The sequence below is a fragment of the Pongo pygmaeus genome, chromosome 21, assembly GCF_028885625.2.
Source record: "Pongo pygmaeus isolate AG05252 chromosome 21, NHGRI_mPonPyg2-v2.0_pri, whole genome shotgun sequence".
NCBI classification, from domain to species: Eukaryota; Metazoa; Chordata; class Mammalia; order Primates; family Hominidae; genus Pongo; species Pongo pygmaeus.
Window position 1 is genome coordinate 37792045 of NC_072394.2, and position 23564 is coordinate 37815608.

The 23564-nt window shown below is 40.7% G+C and overlaps 1 protein-coding gene across 2 annotated transcripts in view; it reads right to left on the reverse strand.

The window, feature by feature from the left end:
• The window catches only part of LOC129021659 (ubiquinol-cytochrome c reductase complex assembly factor 1), a 111212-nt gene that overhangs the window by 64720 nt on the left and 22928 nt on the right, over positions 1–23564 (reverse strand). Inside the window, exons 3-5 of one of the 2 annotated variants that reach the window (XM_054467405.2) lie at positions 16993–17088; positions 14880–14987; positions 7164–7236 (exon numbers count right to left, since the gene is read on the reverse strand). In XM_054467405.2, the coding sequence (XP_054323380.1) occupies positions 7164–7236; positions 14880–14987; positions 16993–17088 (277 nt within the window). The remainder of the gene's footprint in view (positions 1–7163; positions 7237–14879; positions 14988–16992; positions 17089–23564) is intronic. The other variant, XM_063659167.1, reaches the window with a different exon arrangement.

Consider the following 23564-nt stretch of genomic DNA (forward strand, 5'->3'; position numbering starts at 1 on the left):
CTCTGATTATGCTATTGCAGAAAAGTCCAGTAGAACAATAGGGAGAGACCACAGGATAAAAGAACTTTGAATCATAGCGCGCCAGGAGTAAAAGAAAAAACATGGATGGATGCGGTGGCTCATGCCTGTAATCCCAGCACCTTGGGAGGCCGAGGTGGGTGGATCACCTGAGGTCAGGAGATCAAGACCAGCCTGGCCAACATGGTAAAACCCCGTCTCTACTAAAAATACAAAAATTAACCAGGCGTGGTGGTGGACGCCTGTAATCCCAGCTACTGAAGAGGCTGTGGCAGGAGAATTACTTGAACCTGGGAGGCAGAGGTTGCAGTGAGCCAAGATCGTGCCACTGCACTCCAGCCTGGGCAATAGAGTGAGACTCTGTCTAAAAAAAAAAAAAAGAAAAAAAAACAAAAACCCATTGAATTTAGTCAGACCACCAGCCTTCTAGTTCCAGCCCTGTTACCAGCTTGTTATGTGGCCTTGGACAAATCACTTCTCCCCTTTGAGTCTTGGTTTTCTCACTTTGCAGAATGTGGCCTAGATGATTTCTATGGTTCCTTCCAGCTTCCGTGTGATTCTACAGTATTTTCCCTCCATGGGCTTGAATTCTGAAAAGCTAGGCAAACACTCCCTCACTTTTTTCAGTTGGGCTCCACTGAGAAGCTTAAGTCTTTCTAGTATCCTTTTCCTGTCTTCTTTCTGTAAGGTACCCAATGTGCTATGCGTATGGGTGTGCTAAATGATTTGCCCAAAAGAAATGACCAGGAGTGGGTGCAGTGGCTCACACCTGTAATCCCAGCACTTAGGGAGGCTGAGGCGGGTGGACTGCTTGAGCCCAGGAGTTTGAGACCAGCCTGGGAAACATAGTGAGACCCCGCCTCTACAAAAAAATACAAACATTAGCTGGGCATGGTGGCATGCACCTATAGTTCCAGCTACTTGGGAGGCTGAGGTGGGAGGATCACTTGAGCCAGGGAGGTGGAGGTTACAGTGAGCCAAGATCATATCACTGTACTCGCGCCTGAGTGACAGAGCAAGACCCTGTCTCAAAAAAAAAAGAAAAAAGAAAAAGATCAGGCGAAAAAAATCAGGGCTCTAGGGAGCTGCAGCTGAATAAGAAAGCATATTGTACCTACTGAAAGGCTGTTCATCACCCCCCAGAAATGACAAAACTGGGAAGGGCTTCTCCTTGGTTTCAGATCCCACAAATTAGTTCTGTGCTCAGACACCAAAGCCTCTCAATTCTCACTCAGCTAAGAAAAGCCTCCTGCTGGATGAGGGGTCTCCCACTGAATGTGCCCTCCTTATTACATAACAGGGAGAAAAGCCAGAGCAAGAGGAAGATGCAAAAAGAGAATAAGTGGGAAATTTGGGCCCTTATGGTAGAATCTGTCCTTTGGGGCAATGACTCAAAAAAGAAGCGCTATCCTCTGCTTTTCAGCAACCATCAAGGTACATGATGTACTAAATGATAACAAAGGGGGTCACTAGGAGATAAAACATGGGCCCGGACCCCCATGAGGTACACTAACAGCACCAATAATAAAGAGCTGTAATTCACTGCGGGCTTTCTATGTGCCAGATGTTCTACTGGGTTCTTTACATCCATGAGCTCAATGAATCCTCCCAATAACCCTGGGGTAGGCATTGATATTATCCCAAACTGACAGGTAAGAAAACTGACTCAGAGAGACCAAGACAATTGCTGTTCAAGGTCATACAGCTATGAAAAGAGACACCTGAGATCAAATTCAGATCTACTTGATTCCAAACACTGTGTTCTTAATCCTGCTATAACAGCCTCTCTAATACCACTATCAGAAACAAACTCACTAAGGGCCCATCTGCATACCAGATCTACTGCAAGCCATGTCAATACATTATCTCACTCAATCCTCACTTTAACCCTGGAGGGAAGCATTATAATCCTCATTTTAGAGATGAGGAAACAGACTCAAACTAAGTAACTTGTGGGCAGCCACAATATTAACAAGCTAGTGGCAGGGCTGCAGTTTGAATCCAAGTCTGTCACAAAGTGATACCAAAATACTTTGGTGAGCTTACTGGGAGGTGCCTAGCAGCTGTCAAGTCAACTTCCTCTCAGAGCCCAGCAGGAGGGAGCTGAAGGCTGGCCTGGCCAGCCATACAGCTATTAAGACACATGCCATCTGAAAATGGGCCAACCACCCTCCACCTAGACGAGAATAGCCCTGAGAAACTCTCAAGCCCGGATCTGAAGTTGGGTCTTTTTTGGATGCTAGAACAAAACATTAAAAAGAAAAATTTTCTTGGAAGTCTGTCTTTCAATCTGGAAAATGAAATTTGGCTGCTTCTAAAGGACAATCTGTTCAATTGCTACCTCTACATCAAAGCTTCTCAGCAGCCTCAGGAACCTTTCCAATTTTCTCAGAGAGGGAATCGGTTCTTGGGCTGGAAAGCACAGACAGACAGACACGCCAGCAGCTGGACTTGGGTCACAATTTCCCCTTCTGGGGTCACCTCAGGGCTGAGGGTGGGAAAAGTGCTGGCATATGATTGAATCCCTATACACACTGGTGTCAGAACAGAAACCCACAGGGTAAAGCCCTAAAAAGTAACATCATTGACTGTTGACTGTGAACTACGCAAAAATACAGCAGATTCTTTAGTTCAATGAAATGCATTTAAACACTTCAAAGTTAAAACCTGCTGTAGTATTTTGCCATGATCACACGCCTGCTCCAATGCACATTCAGTGCTTTAGTTTCTGAAGCTAGGCACTTTCTTTCTTGACATCAAGTTGGATACAATTAAATAGTTCATTACTGTTATGGGGAGGCAGCATAACACAGTTGTACATTTAATGTGGGGTCAGACTGCCTGATTCAATTCTTTGACTCTACCTCTCACTCACTATGTGACACTGGGTAAAATTACTCAATTTTCTTCTCTGTAAAAATGAGAAAAACAAGATAACTGACCTTGTAAGATTTTTGTGAGAATGAGATAAGGCCTATAAAATGTTTAGCAAAATGGTTAGTATTAAGTTAGTAGGTACTCAATAAATATTCACTATTGTTGGTTTTCAGCGAATTATTTAAATAGTAGAATTGAAATTATCTTTGAAAAACCTCACTAATTATTTCAGATTGTATCAGTGATAAACCTCAACCACAGACTCAGAATGTATTCATTAAGGAGCCTCCTCTCCAAGGCCTCCAGTCTCTTAAGGGTTAAAGACAAAGCAGTCTGCAGACAACACTGTGGAATTAAATAGGAGCTCTACTGATTGACCACCTCTAATCCAAAGTGCTCTTCACAGCAGAACATCTCTAAAAGACCAGTCAGCAAACCGCAGTGTACTCATCAGTGCAACATGCTCAGACAAAAGACATCCTCAAAATATCTAAGAAACAGCGGGCTGCTGAATTCTCAGGACTCCAAAAGTTAAGCCCTAAAATACCACAAGTCCAAGTGAGCAATGACCACTTTAAAAAGTACAATCTTGGGAAGCAATATATATATACTGCTTTCTCTTGTTTCGTTTCTTTTTTTTTTTCTGCCCAGGCTGGTCTTGAACTCCTCAGCTCAAGGGATCCTCCTGCCTTGGCTTCCCAAACTGCTGGGATTACAGGTGTGAGCCACTGCACCCAGCCCCTTTCTCTTATTTCAAACCTGTCTGGCCTACTCTTTAGAATCCAAGCCACAGGAAAGTTAGTGTAATTATTTGAAAGATATTTGTAATCTTCTGCCTCCAGATGGTATATTCCAGATTTGTTCTCTTTTTATTCACTAGCCACCGTTTGGAAGCACTTTGGTTTGATATGAAAACTTAATCTACCCACAAATGACAAAGATGGGCCACAATAGAACATAATAAAAATGAACATGCTATAGGTCTCAAAAGGAAATTCTCAAATTGAGTCTCAGAAAACCTGAAGAGTAGTGTTACTAAAAAATTTACTTTCTCCCTAGGTAACTACTTCAAAGACTAAGCTAGGACAAAGCTTACCAATAGATTCACACTATAGTTAGTATAAACATCAGTTTCCAATACTAATAGAAAATCTCACAGAGGTAGTTTGCATTTAAATATAACAAAATACAAAAAATATTAAAATAAATTATATTTTCTAATTTGCAATTACACTCATTCACAGACAATATGTTATAGTGGAGAAATCCCTGGATTTTAAACCAGATAACACAGGTTCAAGGCTTGGCTAGGCAACCCTGGGTGAGTCACTTAACCCCTTTGAGCCTCAACTGTTTCTGAAAACAAAATAAAACAAAATGAAAACAGTAATACAAGCACTTCCTAGCCCACAATATTTTGTAACTCCTAAATGAGACAAATGTAAAACCATACTATGTGAGCTAATAGTATAAAACAGTTATTTATAAACTTTTCTTAAGTTTTATAAGTAGTTTACAACAGGCTATGAATTGAAACATGATATGTTAAATACGTAAAAAGTCTTATTATTCAATACTACAATATTAACTGAAGAACCTTCAATAATGAACAGCTGGCCAAGACAAAGATATCTAGTAAACATCCTTTCAAAATAATTCTAAGAAATGTCTGAGTTATTTATTTAATCAAATATAAAATAGACATTAAATAGATATCTGAGGATGAGGGTTGTTTTTTTTTTTTTTGAGATGGAGTCTTGCTCTGTCGCCCAGGCTGGAGTGCAGTGGTGTGATCTCGACTCACCGCAACCTCTGCCTCCCGGGTTCAAGTGATTCTCCTGCCTTGGCCTCCCGAGTAGCTGGGATTAGAGGCGCCCACCACCATGCCCAGCTAATTTTTTTGTATTTTTAGTAGAGAGGGGGGGGTTTCACCATGTTGGCCTGGCTGGTCTCGAACTCCTGGCCTCAAGTGATCCACCCGCCTCAGACTCCCAAAGTGCTGGGATTACAGGCGTGAGCCACCGCGCCCAGCCTGAGGATGAGGTTTTAAAAAGACCTGATGAAAAATACTTCACACATGGATTCAAGAAGGCACTTAAAGAAAAAAAAAAAACAGAACAGGCTGGGCATGGTGGCTTATGCTTGTAATCCGTGCACTTCGGGAAGCTGAGGCAGGATCACTTAAGGCCTAAGACCAGGAGTTTGAGACCAGCCTGGGCAACATAGTGAGACCCTGTCTCTACAAAAAATAAAAATAAAAAAATTACCCAGGCATAATGGCATGTCTTTGTAGTCCCAGCGACTCAGGAGGCTGAGGTGGGAGGGTTGCTTGAGCCCAGGAGTAAAAGGATGCAGTAAAAGGGCTAGAGCCACTGACTCCAGCCTAGGTGACAGAGCAAGATCGTCTCTTAAAAAAAAAGAAAAAGAAAAAAAGCAGTTTCTAATATTAATAGCTTCATTAGATAGAGAAAAAATATTTTTTCCTTTTGGACTAATTTATCCTAGACTAACAAAGAAGCAGGAAAATATTCTTTCCAGGTTATGAATAAAGAAGAAATGAAAGGTGGACACTAAATTGGAATTATAATTCAGTATGGTATTTCAGTTTTTGGTGTCAATCTGCTGAGACAGTAAAATAAACAAATTGATTTGTATTTATTTGGTTTTTAAAAACCAAAATAGGCCAGGTCCCATGGCTCACGCCTGTAATCCAGAACTTTGGGTTGGGAGACCAAGGCAGGTGGATCACGTGAGGCCAAGAGTTTGAGACCAGCCTGGCCAACATAGCCAAACCCTGTCTCTACTAAAAAAAAAATACAAAAATTAGCTGGGTATGGTGGCACGCACCTGTAGTCCCAGCTACTCAGGAGGCTGAGGCACAAGCATCACTTGAAACTGGGAGGTGGAGGTAGCAGCGAGCCAAGATGGCGCCACTCCACTCCAATCTGGGCAATAGAGCAAGACTCAAAACAAGTCTCAAAAAACACGATGCAACAAAAAAATAGTTATTAAATAACCAAAACTGCACCCAGCTTTCTTCATTGTTGTGAACACAATTATATACAAATATTTGCTGCTAGAGAAAAATCTCAAATGTATACATTTAGGTGTATGCTGCTTTGAGGATGTGACTATTACCACAGAAGTACACAGCATACATTTCCTTCCAAAATCTGTGGAACTGGAAATGATTTAATCTCTCCCAATTACAAGTACCTGCTTTAATTAACTTTGTTAATAATATAACTGTTTACAGCATCAAAATTAATACTGTGGTAACAATCAACTGCTTCTGATAGTCTAAACCAGCAAAACCCTTTTGGAAAGCAATTTATCAATGAGGTACGCATAATAAAATTATATATGCCTTTTGACCCAATAGTCTTTTAACATGAGAAAAATCATAATTAATCCAGGATTAATTAAAACAATTAAAAATTAAAAACAAAAGAGGAATAGCTGGCCAAACGTCCATGTCAAAATGCTAAGTAAAACATCCAGAATGGGCCAGGCACAGTGGCTCACGCCTGTAATCCCAGCACTTTGGGAGGCCAAGGAGGGTGGATCACGTGAGGTCAGGAGTTTGAGACCAGCCTAGCCAACATGGTGAAACCCCATGTCAACTAAAAATACAAAAATTAGCTGGGTATGGTGGCACATGCCTGTAATCCCAGCTATTCGGGAGGCCGAGGCAGGGAAATTGCTTGAACCTGGGAGGTGGAGGTTACGCTGAGCCAAGATCGCACCACTGCACTCCAGCCTGGGCTAATAGAGCAAGACTCCATCTCAAAAAAAAAAAAATCCAGACTGTAAAACAGAATATGTTTACTATGAATACTCTTATATAAAAAGATGCATGTGTGGACAAGGGAGATAATGTCAAAGTACAGTTTGTTTGTTTGTTTTTTCAAAATAAGCAAAATGTTTTATTTATAGGATCCTTTTGCTGTTTACTCTATTAAAAAAGAAAAGCAGCTGGGTACAGTGCCATGTGCTTTTAGTCCCAGCTACTATTCAGGAGGCTGAGGTGGTAGGACTGCTTGAACCCAGGAGTTTTAGGCCAGTCTGGGCAACACAGCAAGACCCTGTCTCTAAAGAAATATATACAAGAAGTGTTTTAAAGAGAAAAATAGACAGTTTGGATTATATGTTTTGTGCAGGAAAAACTGTTTCACTAGGGACTAAAAAAACCTATCCTATTAAAACACAACCATAAAAATGAAATGTAGATTTGGTCTCCTTTTCAGTACTATCAAACAATAACTTACTTAGAAAGAATTCCTCGAAGTCAGTTTTCTCCACACAGCTAGTATACATGCGCAGGGCCGCAATCTTAATCTTCTAGACAAAAAGAATAAAACCAAACTCAAGACATGACCAAGTGGATGTTCTATTTCCATTAGACATGGGTCACCGAATCTTATATTTCTTCAACTAGAAGGAAGGGTCCAAACCTCTCTCTAGGTAATTTAAACCAATATAAATTTTTTTTGTTTTCTTAGAGCTTAGCCATTCATACAGACTTCACACAATTTTCATATTTTAGGATTTTAGCATGAAAACCTCAGAAAGGCTTTTCCAATATTTAAATGAAATCTCTCATTTAATTCCAACCTACTTCACCACATTTGTGCCTCTAAATCACTGTTCAGCATTATCCACATTAACTCTTTAGAATCTGAAATCCTTTATAGTAAAAAAGTACACATTCTTCTGGCCAAAATCAAAGAAATACACAAAAACCCTCAAGCCTTTAATCTTTCCTCAGAGGCACTACTATCTATTCTATAAATCTCTGGGGGATGGAGTAAGAGGTATCTTTTTTCCAGATCTTTAGTTTTATAGTTTGCTGATTAACACTGTGTCTGTAAATAAGGATTTCTAATGAGTGTAAAATACAATATAAGAATCAAACTTTTACTATTCCCAAAGCACTAGGAATTCTCTTAGGCTTTTGATATGAGTGGTGGTTTTATTCACTGAGCTGTATACTTAAGATTTTTATATTACACTGTATATAAATTATGCCTTAATAAAAATAAATCTAAAAATAAATTATTTAAGAGTTGACTTATAGGTCTGAAGACCAACTCAGCACTCTAGGAACAGGTATTTTAAGGACTTTCAAAACATTTCATTAAGGATATAACTAAATAAATGAGCACTTCAACAAGGCTTCTAGAAGCTTATTTTTTCTTAAAACAACAGGGAAAGTTATAAACTCAAATATGCATAGACTAAAAACAAATGTGTACGGCTGAGAATGACATAGCAACTGAAGAAAAACCAATCTATAATTTAGTGGAGCTACGATATTAAGGTTTAAAGTCACCAAGAACATACTATACCCAAAACTATATAATGTTCATATTTTTCTATATTCTCTAGAGTTAAAGCAAGTGTCTCTGATGGGTAGAAATACGCATAACAAATTAAGGAATGATTACATCTCTGATTGTAATTAAGATATTTTATTTGCTAACTTGAGATCTGTCATGTTTTTAAGAGCTTCCAGTCTAAAGTTAATACAGGGGAAAATAGGACATATAGAAATAGACAAATAAAAATCAGATATCCCTATCTGGGGAGTAAATCAGCATTAGAAGCCCACATTTAAACAAAACCCATGGTGAAACGCTAGAAAAGAAAAGCAAATTAAACCTAAAAGCAAGTAGAAAGAATGATACAGTAAAGAGCAGAAATCAACAAAACTGAAACAGAAAAATAAAATATAGAAAATCCAAGCCAGGCCAGGCATGGTAGCTCATGCCTGTAATCCCAGCACTTTGGGAGGCCGAGACAGGCAGATCAACTGAGCCCAGGAGTTGGAGACCAACCTGGGAAACATGGCAAAACATTTCCATCTCTACCAAAAATACAAAAATTAGCTGGCCATGGTGGTGTGTGCCTATAGTCCCAGCTACTCAGGAGGCTGAGCCTGGAAGGTGGAGGTTGCAGCAAGCTGAGATCACGCCACTGCACTCCAGCCTGGGTGACAGAGCCGGACCCTGCCTGAAAAAAAAAAAAAAAAAAAAAGGAAAATTGAGGCCAAAGCTGTTTCTTTAAAAATATCAATAAAATTAGGTTGGACGTGGTGGCTCACCCACCTGGCTCACTAATCCCAGCACTTTGGGAGGCCAAGGCAGGAGGATCAACTGAGGTCAGGATTTCGAGACCAGCCTAGCCAACATGGTGAAACTCCGTCTCTACTAAAAATACAAAAATTAGCCAGGCATGGTGGCAGGCGCCTGTAATCCCAGTTACTCGGGAGGCTGAGATAGGAGAATCGCTTGAACCTGGGAGGGAGAGGATGCAGTGAGCCAAGATTGTGCCACTGCACTCCAGCCTGGGTGACAGAGCAAGACTCCGCCTCAAAAAAAAAAAAAAAAAAAATCAATAACCTATAAAACTGATCAAGGAAAAAGAAAAGCCCAAAACATATAAGATACAAATTTTCAGTATCAGGAATCAGAGAGCAGACATCACTACATATCCTAAAGACATTAAAAGGATAATAAGGGAATTCTATGAACAACTTTACTCCAATGAATGTGATTACTTAGATGAAATGGACAAATTCCTTGAAAGATACAAACTATCAAAGCTCACTAAAATAAATAACATGAACAGTCTTGTATCTATTAAAGAAATTGGATTTGTGGTTAAAAACCTTCCCACAATGCAAACTGCAGACCCAGATAGCATCACTAGAGAACTGTACTGACCATCTAAAGAAATGTTATGAAATCAGCCGGGCACGGTGGCTCACGCCTGTAATCCCAGCACTTTGGGAGGCTGAGGTGGGCGGATCACGAGGTCAAGAGATTGAGACCATCCTGGCCAACATGGTGAAACTCCATCTCTACTAAATATACAAAAATTAGCTGGGCGTGGTGGTGCGCGCCTGTAGTCCCAGGCCGAGGCAGGAGAATCGCTTGAACCCAGGAGGCAGAGGTTGCAGTGAGTCGAGTGCGCCACTGCACTCCAGCCTGGTGACAGAGTGAGACTCCATCTCAAAACAAAACAAAGCAAAAAAAAAGAAAAAGAAAAAGGAAAAAAAGAAATGTTACAAAATCTACACAAACTCTGCCAGAAAACAAGAAGAAAGGATATTTCCCAGCTCATTCAATAAGGCCAACCTTATCCTGATATCAAAACCAAAGTCATTAGGAGAAAACAAAACTACAGAACAATAGCCTTCATGAACACAGATCATAGATGCAAAATTCCTTAAGAAAATATTTTAAAATTAAATCCATCAATATTTTTAAAAGGATAATATAGCATAATCAAGTGAAATTTATCCCAGGAATGCAAAGATAATTCAACACTGACAAATCAATCAGTTTCACCATATCAACAGACAAAAAAAAGCCTGTTTAATTTTGTTAACACTTGCAGTTCTAGGAAGTATCTGACCACAGAACACATCTTGGGAAGCACTGGTCTGTGCCATTACCAAACTAATGATAATCTAATAATATCATGATCCTAATAATTTGGCCTTGACAGGCCTACTCCTATCCTTAAGACAGGGAGTTCAGGACATCTGCCCTAGCTCCTCACTTCATGCAGTAATTTACTGAGTACATAACTCAGTGCCTGGCACTGATCTGGATGATGAGAATAGAGCAGTGGACAAAACAGACAAAAATCCCTGCTCTCATGGAGCTTACGGCCCAGTTCAGCTATAGACAAGTATGTAACTTTAACTAAAATTTCTAATCATCTATTTCTTGATATTTTTTTAACCTTGTAATCTCCTTCAGATTCCTATATATAAAGTCCTGGGTTCATAATTAATCACCTTGCCTGGAGACTTGCCTTCAAGGCCCAAGGCCCGTCTTTCCTTGAGAAGGAAGCTTCCCCAACAACACGTTTGTGAAAAAGCATTCATCACAAACAATGAAGACTTCACCACATTGGCCAGAGTATGTTTTCAGTGCTCATGCTATGGCAATCAGGAGCGTTTCATAGTTCTTCACTTTTCCTGCTGCAAGGCCAAGCAAGCCTTTATACTTGGGTGAGCCATTTTCCTGGACAAATCTCTAAAGCAAGTCTCTAAAGACTATCACACAGAGACTGGAAATAACAACTTGAGGAAAGAACTTCTTCAAGAATCATGCACTGATCTGAGTTAAGGAGGTAGGGGGACTGAATTTTCAACCAGTCAATACAAGTTGTTCTGGTCCTTGGATGACTTCATATTTATTTCATTTTAAGTTTAGAAGACTTCATCAGTCATCTTTTACTTGAGTAAAAGAGAGGCCCCTTGAACAGCTTTAGGAAATGAAAATCTGCTCTCCCACGAACTAATGCATTTTTTAACATCCTACAGGATGCAAAACAAATCTAGTAAAAGGCTTGCATTAACAGCTATGTAAGAGTTTGAAAGGGCCTGGCAAGGCGGCTCACGCCTGTAATCCCAGCACTTTGAGAGGCTAAGGCGGGCGGATCACGAGGTCAGGAGTTCTGAGACCAGCCTGGCCAAGAGACCAGGCTGGCCAGTATGATGAAACCCCATCTCTACTAAAAATACAAAAATTAGCTGGGCGTGGTGGCAGGCACCTGTAATCCCAGCTACTCGGGAGGCTGAGGCAGGAGAATTGCTTGAACTCGGGAGACAGAGGTTGCAGTGAGCCGAGATCGTGCCACTGCACTCCAGCCTGGGCGATAGAGCGAGACTCCAACTCAAAAAAAAATGAAAAAGAGTTAGAAGGGTCTTTTAAATAATTTGAACCTTCTATTGTCTACTGGAAATCCTTCTACAGCATTCTTGATTCACAGTCAACCATCTGGGCCTCTGTTCAAACAAGACCAATGACCTTGTAAGGCTACCTGTCCCACCGGAGGACAATTCTTGTTAGATTCTTATTTTGCTAAAGTTAAAATCTGCTTCACGTAACATTCATTGAACATTATTCTGCCCACTGGAATACCTTTTTTTCACATTTGCCCCTCAAATACCTGAGAAGAATCATCCTGTCTTCTCTTTTCCAGGCTAAGCATCCCTATTTCCTTCAACCATTCTTAACAGTTTCTGAAACTTTCATAAGGCTCACTGCCTACCTCTGAATACATTCCAGTTTGTCAGTGTCCTTCAGAATAGGAATAACTTTCTGGCTTAATGCTCATATGGAAACCTATTCTATGACATGTGGCTGAGTTGGGTAAATATTGTCCTTATCTCACCTGATACTGCATATAAAGATAATTTTTAAAAATGATGATTCCAAGATACTCAAATAGGTAAGAGAAAGCTACATTTAAGATCCTAAACATGATTATAGAACATGGGAATAACACATGAAAACATTAAAGAAAAAGATAGAGAAAAGATAGCTGATACTGCTGATGTGGACAGACATGCAGGTATTTTACTCCCTAATCAAATACATGTGAAAACACAAAACAAATAATTTTGCCAGTGCAATCCAATACAAGTGCATTGATTTGAGTCAACATTGCTGAAAACAGTTCTGTTTTTCAAAATGAAAAGTTACACATACATTTTCACATCTCAATTACACTAGAATGTCATACTTTGATACTGTGATATAACAAATTTTAAAATGAAGGTTATAGGCTGGGCGCAGTGGCTCATTCCTATAATCCCAGCACTTTGGGAGGCCAAGGCAGGCGGAATCACTTGAGGTCAGGAGTTCGAGACCAGGCTGGCCCAACATGGTGAAACCCCATCTCTACTAAAAATACAAAAGTCAGCCAGGTGTGGTGGCATGCGCCTGTAGTCCCAGCTACTTAGGAGGCTGAGGCAGGAAAATCGCTTGAACCTGGGAGGCGGAGGTTACAGTAGGCTGAGATCATGCTACTGTACTCCAGCCTGGGTGACAGAGTGAGACTCTGTCTCAAAAAAAATAAAATTAAAATAAAATAAAATAAAATGAAGGTTATAGAAAGTACACACCATCACATCACAAGAGTTCTAAAATGTAAACGTTAGGGATTCAGTTCATGTCACAAGGGAACCAAGAAAAATCAGAGGCTAACTTAGGCTAAAAGAATGAAGGAATTTTCCTGATGATTTAGTAATCCTCCAAATGATAGCCAATTTTCTCTCTAGAGTCATTAAAAAACAGCCTAGACAAAACATATGGTAGCAACCAAGTGGAACCCAATCACCAAGAAATGAATAAAACTGTAAATGTTTCTTTTCTTTTTTTTGTTTTGACTTCCCTCTTAATTTCTAATTTTCAAACGAAACATATACTTTGAGTTTGAAAATCCAAATGCCATAAGCATAACATTTTTTTAATAGGGGAAAAGATTCTGGTTAAAAACATTACCAAGTATATCAACAATTATCAAGTGTCAAAAATTAAGATATTAAAAAATACAACTTTAAAGAACATAACTAATATTTCATTGGCAATTAAGAAGATACTTCATAACCTTAGGGACTCAAGAACATCATTATCAGTATTTGTGTTCTTTCTATATTTTTTCAAAGCCCCTTAAAAACAAAATGCTTGTGGAATTACTGTTCACTTTTCAGAATTCAGGTAAAAGAGTAGTTAAAGAGAGAAGCTCGTATTTGCTGTAGTGAGAATTGTTAGAAAGAGAACCAGACACCATAAGAAGAAACCACAAGTAGAAGTCTATAATAAAATTGAAATTCTAATTTGAATCCAACTTGTTAAAATGGTGTAACTGGCATTACTTGGTTGTTCTCAGTAAAGCTTTCATATGTTCTAGAAAAATCTTCCCTACTGCTTTGAGTGGGCTTGCTTTGACTTATGTCTGATTAGGCTTACCCAATATTCCAGCAACCCTGAAAGACATTAAAAGGCACTTCTGCCATAGTGAAAGAGAGAAATGGTATTACAGGTTGAGTATTCCTTATCTGAAATGTGTAGAAACAGCAGTGTTTTGAATTTTGGATTTGGGGAGATTTTGGATTCTTTGCATTATACTTACCAGCTGAGCATCCCAAATCCAAAAATCCAAAATGCTCCAATGAGCATTTCCCTGGGGCATCATGTCTAAAAACTCCAAACGTTTTAGATTTTGAATTTCCAATTTTCCAATTTGGGATGCTCAACCTGTTCTAGGAGATAAGTGGGCTGAGAAGAACTGAATCGCTGATGTTTTATTTCTATAATTGGTTAGAGATATTATTATAAAAGCCCAGGGGCAGTATGCATCTGAGGCAGAGAGGACATTCATTCATTTATAGCCACTACTATTATAACAGATAATGTGCTAGGCCAAGAGTTGACTGGGAGTGACATGGCTAACAAATATCCCTCCACAATAAGAATTACAATAGATCATGGGCTTAATTAGTTAATAAAAAAAAAAGATGATTAGTAAAATTGTAATGAAAATCCCTTATAAAATATGCATCCACCAGAAAGTAATGCTTCCTTAAGAATGTTGCCCATCAGAACATTTGGCCCATCTGACCCCCAGAAGTCATCTATATGGCATACCATGCAGCAAGGGCCTGGAAAGCCCAGTCTTGTTGCCATGGCTGCTACTATGAGATGCTTCTAAGGAATCAGGTGGAAGGACTAGTTCAGCCCCACATGTTGTATAGATCTGACTGGAAGCAGCAAGGGGTTGTGGCACATGGGCAGAGATATTTTGAAGAAGTTCTCAGAATAATGTACGGACCTTGAGAGCTTACTTGGAGGTTCTGGCAGGGGAGTGCAGCTACTCATATACCCTTGATCAAAGAATGATCCTCCTCTATTGCCGAAGGTCATCCTCTTCAACCAAGAACACAGCTTCAAAAAGGTCGCACATAGAGTGGTCAGGGAGGAAGGGGACACCTGCCTACCCAGCCAGATCAGCCGAATCAACCCTGGTGATCAATGGGGTGACAGATGTCACAGCCAGATCGTCCTCACATCCAAAATAATGTATGAATTCCATGAAAGCAAAGAAGAAGCTTTAAAAAATCTATTAGGAGCAGAAAGCACAATGCCCAAAAGGAAAAATGAGAAGAACTTAGAAGACTTTACCCATTTACTGTATTTCAAAGGTCCCGTGAATCCCATGGCTTCTATTATCTTCGTGAAAGCACCAACCTTCTCCTCAACAGGCTGTGGGGAATCTTTGGTAGTAGAAAGCTGATTAACCAAAAAGAAAAAAACTAAAATTAGTTGCAAAAAATTTTTAATAGAATGCTTTGTTCCTCATCAGGTGTGAGAGCATTTTTTTTTTTTTAATACAGTCAGGGTCTCCTCCCCTCACCCAGGCTAAACTGAAGTGGCACAATCATAGCTCACTGTAGCCTCAAACTTCTGGGCTCAAGTGATCCTCCTGCCTCAGCCCCCCAAGTAGCTGGGATTACAGGTGCACACCACCACGCCAAGTCAATTTTTAAAATTTTCTGTGGAGGTGGGGTCCGCGGCCTGTTGTTCTCTGGACTGGGGGGGTCCATAGCCTATTGCCAAGACTGGTCTCAAACTCCTGGCCTCAAGCAATCTTCCTGCTTCAGCCTCTCCAAATGCTGGGATTACAGGTGTGAGCCACCATGCTTGGGCTGATGGCATTTTTATTGCTTAGATTTTTGTTTTCACCTACAATTTTTAATTTTCTTTTTTTTTTTTTTTTTTTTTTTTTGAGACGGAGTCTTGCTCTGTCGCCCAGGCTGGAGTGCAGTGGCGAGATCTCGGCTCACTGCAAGCTCCGCCTCCCGGGTTCCCGCCATTCTCCTGCCTCAGCCTCCCGAGTAGCTGGGACTACAGGCGCCTGCCACCATGCCCGGCTAATTTTTTTGTATTTTTAATAGAGACAGAGTTTCACCGTGTTAGCCAGGATGGTCTAGATCTCCTGACCTCGTGATCTGCCCACCTCAGCCTCCCAAAGTGCGGGATTACAGGCGTGAGCCACCGCGCCTGGCCTAATTTTCATTTTTTTAAGCATCTTATCTTTCAGTGAAAACACATTTGGAACTGTACCTAATAGATGCCCTCCAGATTTCAAAGCAAGACATGCCTACCTGTATGTCTATTAACCCATATCTAGCAGATGACAGATGTAGGGTACTAGAATAAAAGTTCTATCAAAAAGAGGACTTTTAAAAGGAAATCTTGACCCACATCTCCCAAGAACAATTCTGAGAAGTAAAACATTCTATACTTATTGATGTAATAGGAAAAGGAAAAAAAAATACTGCCTGAAAGCAGTCAAAAGTCATTCAAAACTGCAATCAAGCACTGAATGTTTTTAAACTCTTGCATTTTTTAGTAAAGGTATCACAGATTTTATTAATGACTACAGAAAATATGAGTCTTGTAGTTTGCAAATAACCTGCAAGGAAAGTCTGTTCTAATGTTAACCCCCTCCAAGCAAAGGCAAGCTATCTAACCAATAAAAAATTATCCAAAAGTTAAATATCACTTTATTTTTAACATGTAAAAAATTCATACGTTTTCCTCTTAAGTGTTTTCCAGATACGACAATGGAAGAAACACAGGACATAGCCTCAGAAGGCTTAGGTCCAAATATTCAGGCTGGCATGGTGGCTCACACCTATAATCTCAGTAATCCCAGTACTTTGGGAGGCCGAGGTGGGAGGATCACCTAAGCCCAGGAGTTCAAGGCAGTAGTGAGCCATGATCATGCCACTGCACTCCACCAGGGTAACAGAGCAAGACCTCATCTGTTAAAAAAAATTTTAAAAACAATCCCAGCACTTAGGGAGGCTGAGGCAGGAGGACTGCTTGAAGCCAGGAGTTTGAGACCAACCTAGGCAACAAAACGAGACCCTGGTCTCTACAAAAATTTAAAAATTGGCAGTACACAGTGGTGCATGACTGTAAGTCTCAGCTATTCAGAAGGCTGAGGCAGGAGGATAGCTTGAGCTTGGGAGTTCGAGACTACAGTGAGCTATGAAGGCACCACTCTACTCTAGCCTGGGTGACAGAGCAAGACCTTGTCCCTGAAAAAAAAAAATTCATTTTGTCTGGCACTTACTTACCATCCTTGTGACCTTGGGCAAGTCACTTTACCCCCTGAGCCTCACCTTCTGCATTCGCTGAAACCCACCTAGCTAACAATTTTGTTGAGATCCAAAGAACACCTGTGTGAAAGCACTCTATAAACATAGAATGCACTGATAATTCTCACCTTACGTGTGGTGTGATACTTCCTATTCAGCTGTATGTCTATTCCAGGAATCTGTTCTGATCCACCACATGTTCGGGACTGGCTCATCTGGGGCCACTGAAGAACAAAAACACAGATCTATGCAACACCGAGCACTTACGGGGTTAATCTGAACAGAGCTGTTTCAAAGTAAAGACTATAGGATCTTTCCAACCTTACTTAGCCCACTTCCCAGTGATCAGCTCACCAAGAAGACCCAAGATCAGCACCTAGAAGGGTGTCTAGTACATGGTAGATGCCCAAGAAATATCTGTTGAATACCTGAAGAAATAAAACAATTTGGGCCAGGCACAATAGCTCACACCTGTAATTCCAACACTTGGGGAGGTCAAGGTGAGAGGATTGCTTGAAGCCAGAGGTTTAAGACTCAGCCTGGGGAACATAGCAAGACTCTATTTCTACAAATTTTTTTTAATTGGCTGGGTGTGGTGGTGCATGCCTACAGTCCTAGCTGCTTGGGAGGCTGAGGTGGGAGGATCACTTGAGCCCAGGAGATCGAGGCTGCAGGGAGCTATGATCACACCACTGTACTTCAACCTGGGCGACACAGCAAGAGCAAGACCCTGTCTGTAAAAAAAAAAAAAAAGAGAGTGAATTCAAAGGCCAGGTGGCGTGGCTCACACCTGTAATCCCAGCACTTTGGGAGGCCGAGGTGGGTGGATCACTTGAGGTCAGGAGTTTGAGAGCCTGGCCAATATGGTGAAACCCCATCTCTACTAAAAATACAAAAAATTAGCCAGGTGTGGTGGCACGTGCCCGTAATCCCAGTTACTCAGGAGGCTGAGGCAGGAGAATAGCTTGAACCCAGGAGGCGGAGGTTGCAGTGAACCAATATCATGCCACTGCACTCCAGCCTGGGCAACACAGCAAGAATCGGTCTCAAAAAAAAAAAAAAAAAAAAGAATTCAGCCCTGGAAACCTGGAACTACATCTAAGTCAATTCTAGAAAACAGAACTGTAGTAAGTATAAGTATCTATTTAAATATGGGCAGCAATGAAGTATATGGGGAAAAAAAATAAAGACACCAGCCCCTTTTAGGTTTAAAACCTGCTTCTGTCACCTACAACAAGCTCAGTAGCCATGGAAAACTTACTGAACCTCAGTTGCAGTAAGGATGAAAGAAGATAAGATATATAAAGTGCCTTTCACAAAATAGGCACTCAATAAATAGCAGAAGTTTCCATCATCACTATCATCACCGACACTATTGTTTGGATCACAATCGCCACCTTTTTTATGTTCACATTGCATTTAAAAGCAATTTGGCAATAAAATAGCCGTTATTGTGTGCCAGATACTATACAGAATGAAAACTGGGAGGAAAGTCCATTAAGGAGATGGTTAATTAAAGTTCAGTCACGCAGTGGAAACTCAGGTATCCATTGAGGGTTTTTTGTTTTGTTTTTGTTGTTGTTGTTTTGTTTTTGTTTTTTGAGACAAGGTCTGGCTCTATTGCCCAGGCTGGACTGCAGTGGCGCAATCTCAGCTCACTGCAAACTCCACCTCCCGGCTCAAGCAATTCTCCTGCCTCAACCTCCTGAGTTGCTGGGACTACAGGCATCTGTCATCACACCCTGCTGATTTTTGTATTTTTGTAGAGACGGGGTCTCCCTATGTTGCCCAGGCTGGCCTCAAACTCCTGGGCTCAAGTGAGTGATCTTCCTGCCTTGAACTCCCAAAATGCCTTGAACTCCCAAAATGAATTCCCAAAATGGGGCTACAGGCATGAGCTCGGGTGCCTAGCTGAGACTTTTTTTTTTTAATAGACTTTTTTTTTTTTTTTCTTTTTTTTACAGCAGTTTTAGGCTCATAGCAAAACTTCCTGGAAAGGGCAGAGTTCCCACATACCCCTTCCCCCACAGGCACAGCCTCCCCCGCCATCAACATCCCACACCAGAGTGGTGCATTTGATACAAAGAACGAACCTACACTGACACATCATCATCAGAGTGCACAGTTTACTTAGAGATTATTATTATTGTTAACAACATGAAAAATGCTAAATGCTTATAATACGTATAAAATTATAGGTAAAACATGACTGCATAGACTGCATATGGGCAAGTTTAGAAAGAACACACAAGAAACCAAAGAGTTATTTTGTTAAGTTAGAATTATGGATAAATTTAAGAATCTATAGCCAAAATAATTCTGGAAAAAAAAAAAAAATCTAGTTTCCAAACTCTCACTAATGCTGTATTACCTTTACAATAAAAAGGGGTGAGAGGGAGCAGGAAGAGGACTGACTCTTCAATTCTGGTTTATTCCAAGAAGAAATGGAACACATGGAATGAAAATGATTTTTTTCCTTTAACCCTAACGAAGAAAAAATAGAATTTCTAATTGTGGAATGTTACTATTTACTTTTCTTTCCAAACGAGGATATTAAAAGATTAGTTAGGATTCTTCTGGTCAGTCCCAAGGACACTTAGGCTTTAATTCATAAGTATCAAGCAGGCTTTGTAAAACACAGACTAAACACAGAACACCTCCCCATTACATCACATACATCAATGCAATGGTCCACCTAAAACACAAAGCACTTAAACTGGTTCAAAGAACAGCCAACAGCAGTTTCCACAAGCTGTGCTTTGGGCTGGGTCCTCTTCTATTAGGTTCTATTAGATCCTTCTTTTTCCTCACAGCTCCAGGAGTAACCAGTGGATTCCTTCTGTGGCTGTCCTACCATCTACTTTATTTCTATCCTACCATTAGCTACCATTAGCTAACATTTCACACTATATTGAACTACTAAAGTACCTATGTATCTAGTATCAAGACAACATCTAGTTTCTCCTACACACTTATAAACACACACATTTACTTTTTTGTACTACCCACTCTTGTCCTTGCACTTCCCGCAAAAAATTCACTCGACCCTTAAAGATCTCAATTTTTCCTTTGCTTAGATTGAAAAATATCAATAGGCTGGGCATGGTGGCTGACGCCTGTAATCCCAACACTTTGGGAGGCCGAGGCGGGAGGGTTGCCTGAGTCCAGGAGCTAGAGACCAGCCTGGGCAACATGGCAAACCACCATCTCTACCCCCCTCCAAAAAAAACAAAAATTAGCCAGGCATAGTGGCATGTGCCTGTAATCCCAGCTACTCAGGAGGCTGAGGCAGGAGAATCGTTTGAACCCAGAAGGCGGAGGTTACAGTGAGCCAAGATCATGCCACTGCACTCCAGCCTGGGTGACAAGAGCAAGGCTCTGTCTCAAAAAATAAAAATAAAAAATAAAAAAACAAGAATGACAGAGGCAGAGAAGTAGAAAGGGGGTGCTGGGACAAACTCAAGCAATTCTTGAATACCACGGGTGTGTGTGTCTGCTCCTTTTAGCAACTATAAGCTCCAGGCACAGCCCATCTTATACGTCTTTCATTTTCTGTCCCAATGCTCAACACCATTCTGGGCATGAAGTCATTACTCAATAAAAATTAGGTGAATTTTTTTTTTTTTTTCAAAGAGGACAACTTTGGAGAACATCCAAAAAAAGAACCACAGGAATGATCAAAGGGATAAATAAAAGGTCCTAGTGGAAAGGTCAAAAGGAATTTAGGCTGTTTAGCTTGGAGAAAAGGCAACTGAAGAACTAAAGAGTAACTCAGAATAACAACACTTGAGCTGGAAGAAATCTCAGAGATATTCTGGTCCAACCTTTTCACTTCACAGATGAGGAAACTAAGACCAAGGGAGAGGTTGCAATTTGGTAAAGGTAATTTTAGGACAACTTTTTTTTTTTTTTTCAGTTTCATTTCATACAGTGAGGAGAAAACTTTCCCAAGTAACAGGAACATAAATAGCAACAAAAATAGCAATTGCAACTTACTGAAGACCTCCTGTATGCCTAGTACCTACCTACATGCTTGGTGTTTTACTTATGTTATCTCACAACAATATTATAAAGTATATTTTCCTATTTCTTTTTTTTTTTTTTTTTTTTTTTTTGAGTCGGAGTCTCGCTGTTGCCCAGGCTGGAATGCAGTGGCATGATCTCGGCTCACTACAACTTCCATCTCCTGGGTTCAAGCAACTCTCCTGCCTCAGCCTCCCAAATAGCTGGGATTACAGACATGTGCCATCCACGCCAGCTAATTTTTGTATTTTTTTTAGTAGAGACAGGGTTTGACCATGTTGGCCAGGCTGCTCTCAAACTCCTGACCTCAAGGGATCAGCCCACCTTAGCCTCCCAAAGTGCTGGTATTACAGGCATGAACTACCACACCTGCCCTCCTATTTTTTTTTTTGGAGATAGGGTCTTGCTCTGTCACCCAGGCTGGAGTACAGTGGTGTGGTCATGGGTCACTGCAACCTTGACCCCCCAGACTCAAGGGATCTTCCTGCCTCAGCCTCCTGAGTACCTGGGAACACAGAGATCCAGCTATTCTGGATTTTTTATAGAGACAGGGTCTTGCTATGTTACTCAGGCTGGTCTCAAATTCTTGGCCTCAAACAATCCTCCCACCTTGGCCTCCAAAAGTGCTGAGATTACAGGCATGAGCCACTGTGCCCGGCCTATTTTTTCCTATTTTAGAAATTAGAACACAAAGGCTCAAAGAAGTAAAGTTCATTAAAGACTAGAATATATACTCAAAGCTATGTTCTGCCCCCTATATCAAGCTGCCTTCAAAAGTCTGAGTAGAGTTCAACAACACAGGCTCATGCACACTTAATACCCAGATCTTGATTTCTAAATACTGCTCTCCAATAGAAGGAATCAGGGCTGGGTACAGTGGCTCATGCCTGTAATCCCAATACTTTGGGAGGCTGAGGCAGGAGGATCACCTGAGGTCAGGAGTTCAAGGCTAACCTGGCCAACATGGTGAAACCCCTTCTCTACTAAAAAATATAAAAATTAGCTGGGCGTGGTATGTGCGCCTGTAGTCCCCAGCTACTCGGGAGGCTGAGGCAGGACAGTCACTTGAACCCGGGAGGTGGAGGTTGCAGTAAGCCAAGATCACACCACTACACTCCCACCTGGGCAACAGAGCGAGACTCCATCTAAAAACAAAAAAAAAAAATCAGGACTCCTTGGAGAAATGTTTGAATCTAGGGCCAGGGCAAAGAAAATACAGCATGAACCTGAAACATCTTGTGGTGCCAGCAATTAAGAGAGTGTTCAAAAAATGATGCGGGGCATGTAGAAAGGTGTTCCCAATAGCCCAAGCTGGGGCAATCTAATCAACAAAATAACTAATTGGAAAATAAATTATAAGCCGGGTGCAGTGGCTCACACCTGTAATCCCAGCACTTTGGGAGACCAAGGCTCATGGATCACAAGGTCAGGAGATGAAGACCATCCTGGCCAACACGGTGAAACCCCATCTCTACTAAAAATACAAAAATTAGCTGGGCGTGGTAGCTCGCACCTGTAATCCAAGCTATTCAGGAGGCTGAGGCAGGAGAATTGCTTGAACCCAGGAGGTGGAGGTTGCAGTGAGCCAAGATCTCACCACTGCACTCCAGCCTAAGTGACAGAGCGAGACTCTGTCTCAAAAAAAAAAGAAAAAAAAGAAAAGAAAAGAAAATGAATTATAACTCAGAAGAAAATAAATATTCATGAGCTCGTACTGGTATAAATAAATAATTGAATAAACAAATAAATGGGGAAGAAGTGACAGCTCTTTCTTATAATAGAGTTCCAGTTAATAAATGTAGGGATGATGGAAATAACAAATCATTAGACAAACACCACAATAATGATCACTGCAGTGAAGAACCATCAATGCAATTATCATATAATCCATCATCCTAATTCTGGGTATATATATCCAAAAGAATTCAAAGCAGGATCTCTAAGATATTTGTACACTCACATTCACTGCAGCATTATTCACAATAGCCAACAGAAGGAACCCAAATGTCCGTTGATCCAAATGGATAAAGAAAATATACAATAGAAGAGTACGCAGCCTTAAAAAAAGAAGGAAATCCTGTCATGTGCTACAACATAGATGAACCTTGAGGACATTATGCTAAGTGAAATAAGCATACGCCAGTTATAAAAGAACAAAAACTGTATGAGTCCACTCACATGACGTATCCTAAAGTAGTCAAAATCATAGAAACAAGGCCGGGGGTGATGGCTCATGCCTGTAATCCCAGTGCTTTGGGAGGCTGAGGCGGGCAGATCACTCGAGGTCAGGAGTTTGAGACCAGCCTGGCCAATACGGTGAAACCCCGTCTCTACTAAAAATACAAAAATTAGCCAGGCGTGGTGGTGAGCACCTGTAATCCCAGCTACTCAGGAGGCTGAGGCAGAAATGCTTGAACCTGGGAGGCGGAGGCTGCAGTGAGCTGAGATCGCACCACTGCACTCCAGCCTGGGCGACAGAGTGAAACTCGGTCTCAAAAAAAAAAAAAATCATAGAAACAGAAAGTAGAAAAGCAGGGTGGGGAGAGAATTAGTGTTTAGCATAGAGTTTTGCAAGATGAAAAAGTTTATAGAGATCTGTTGCAAAACAATGTGAATATACTTAAATTAACATTACTGAACTGTACACTTACAATGGTTATGACAATAAATTTAATGT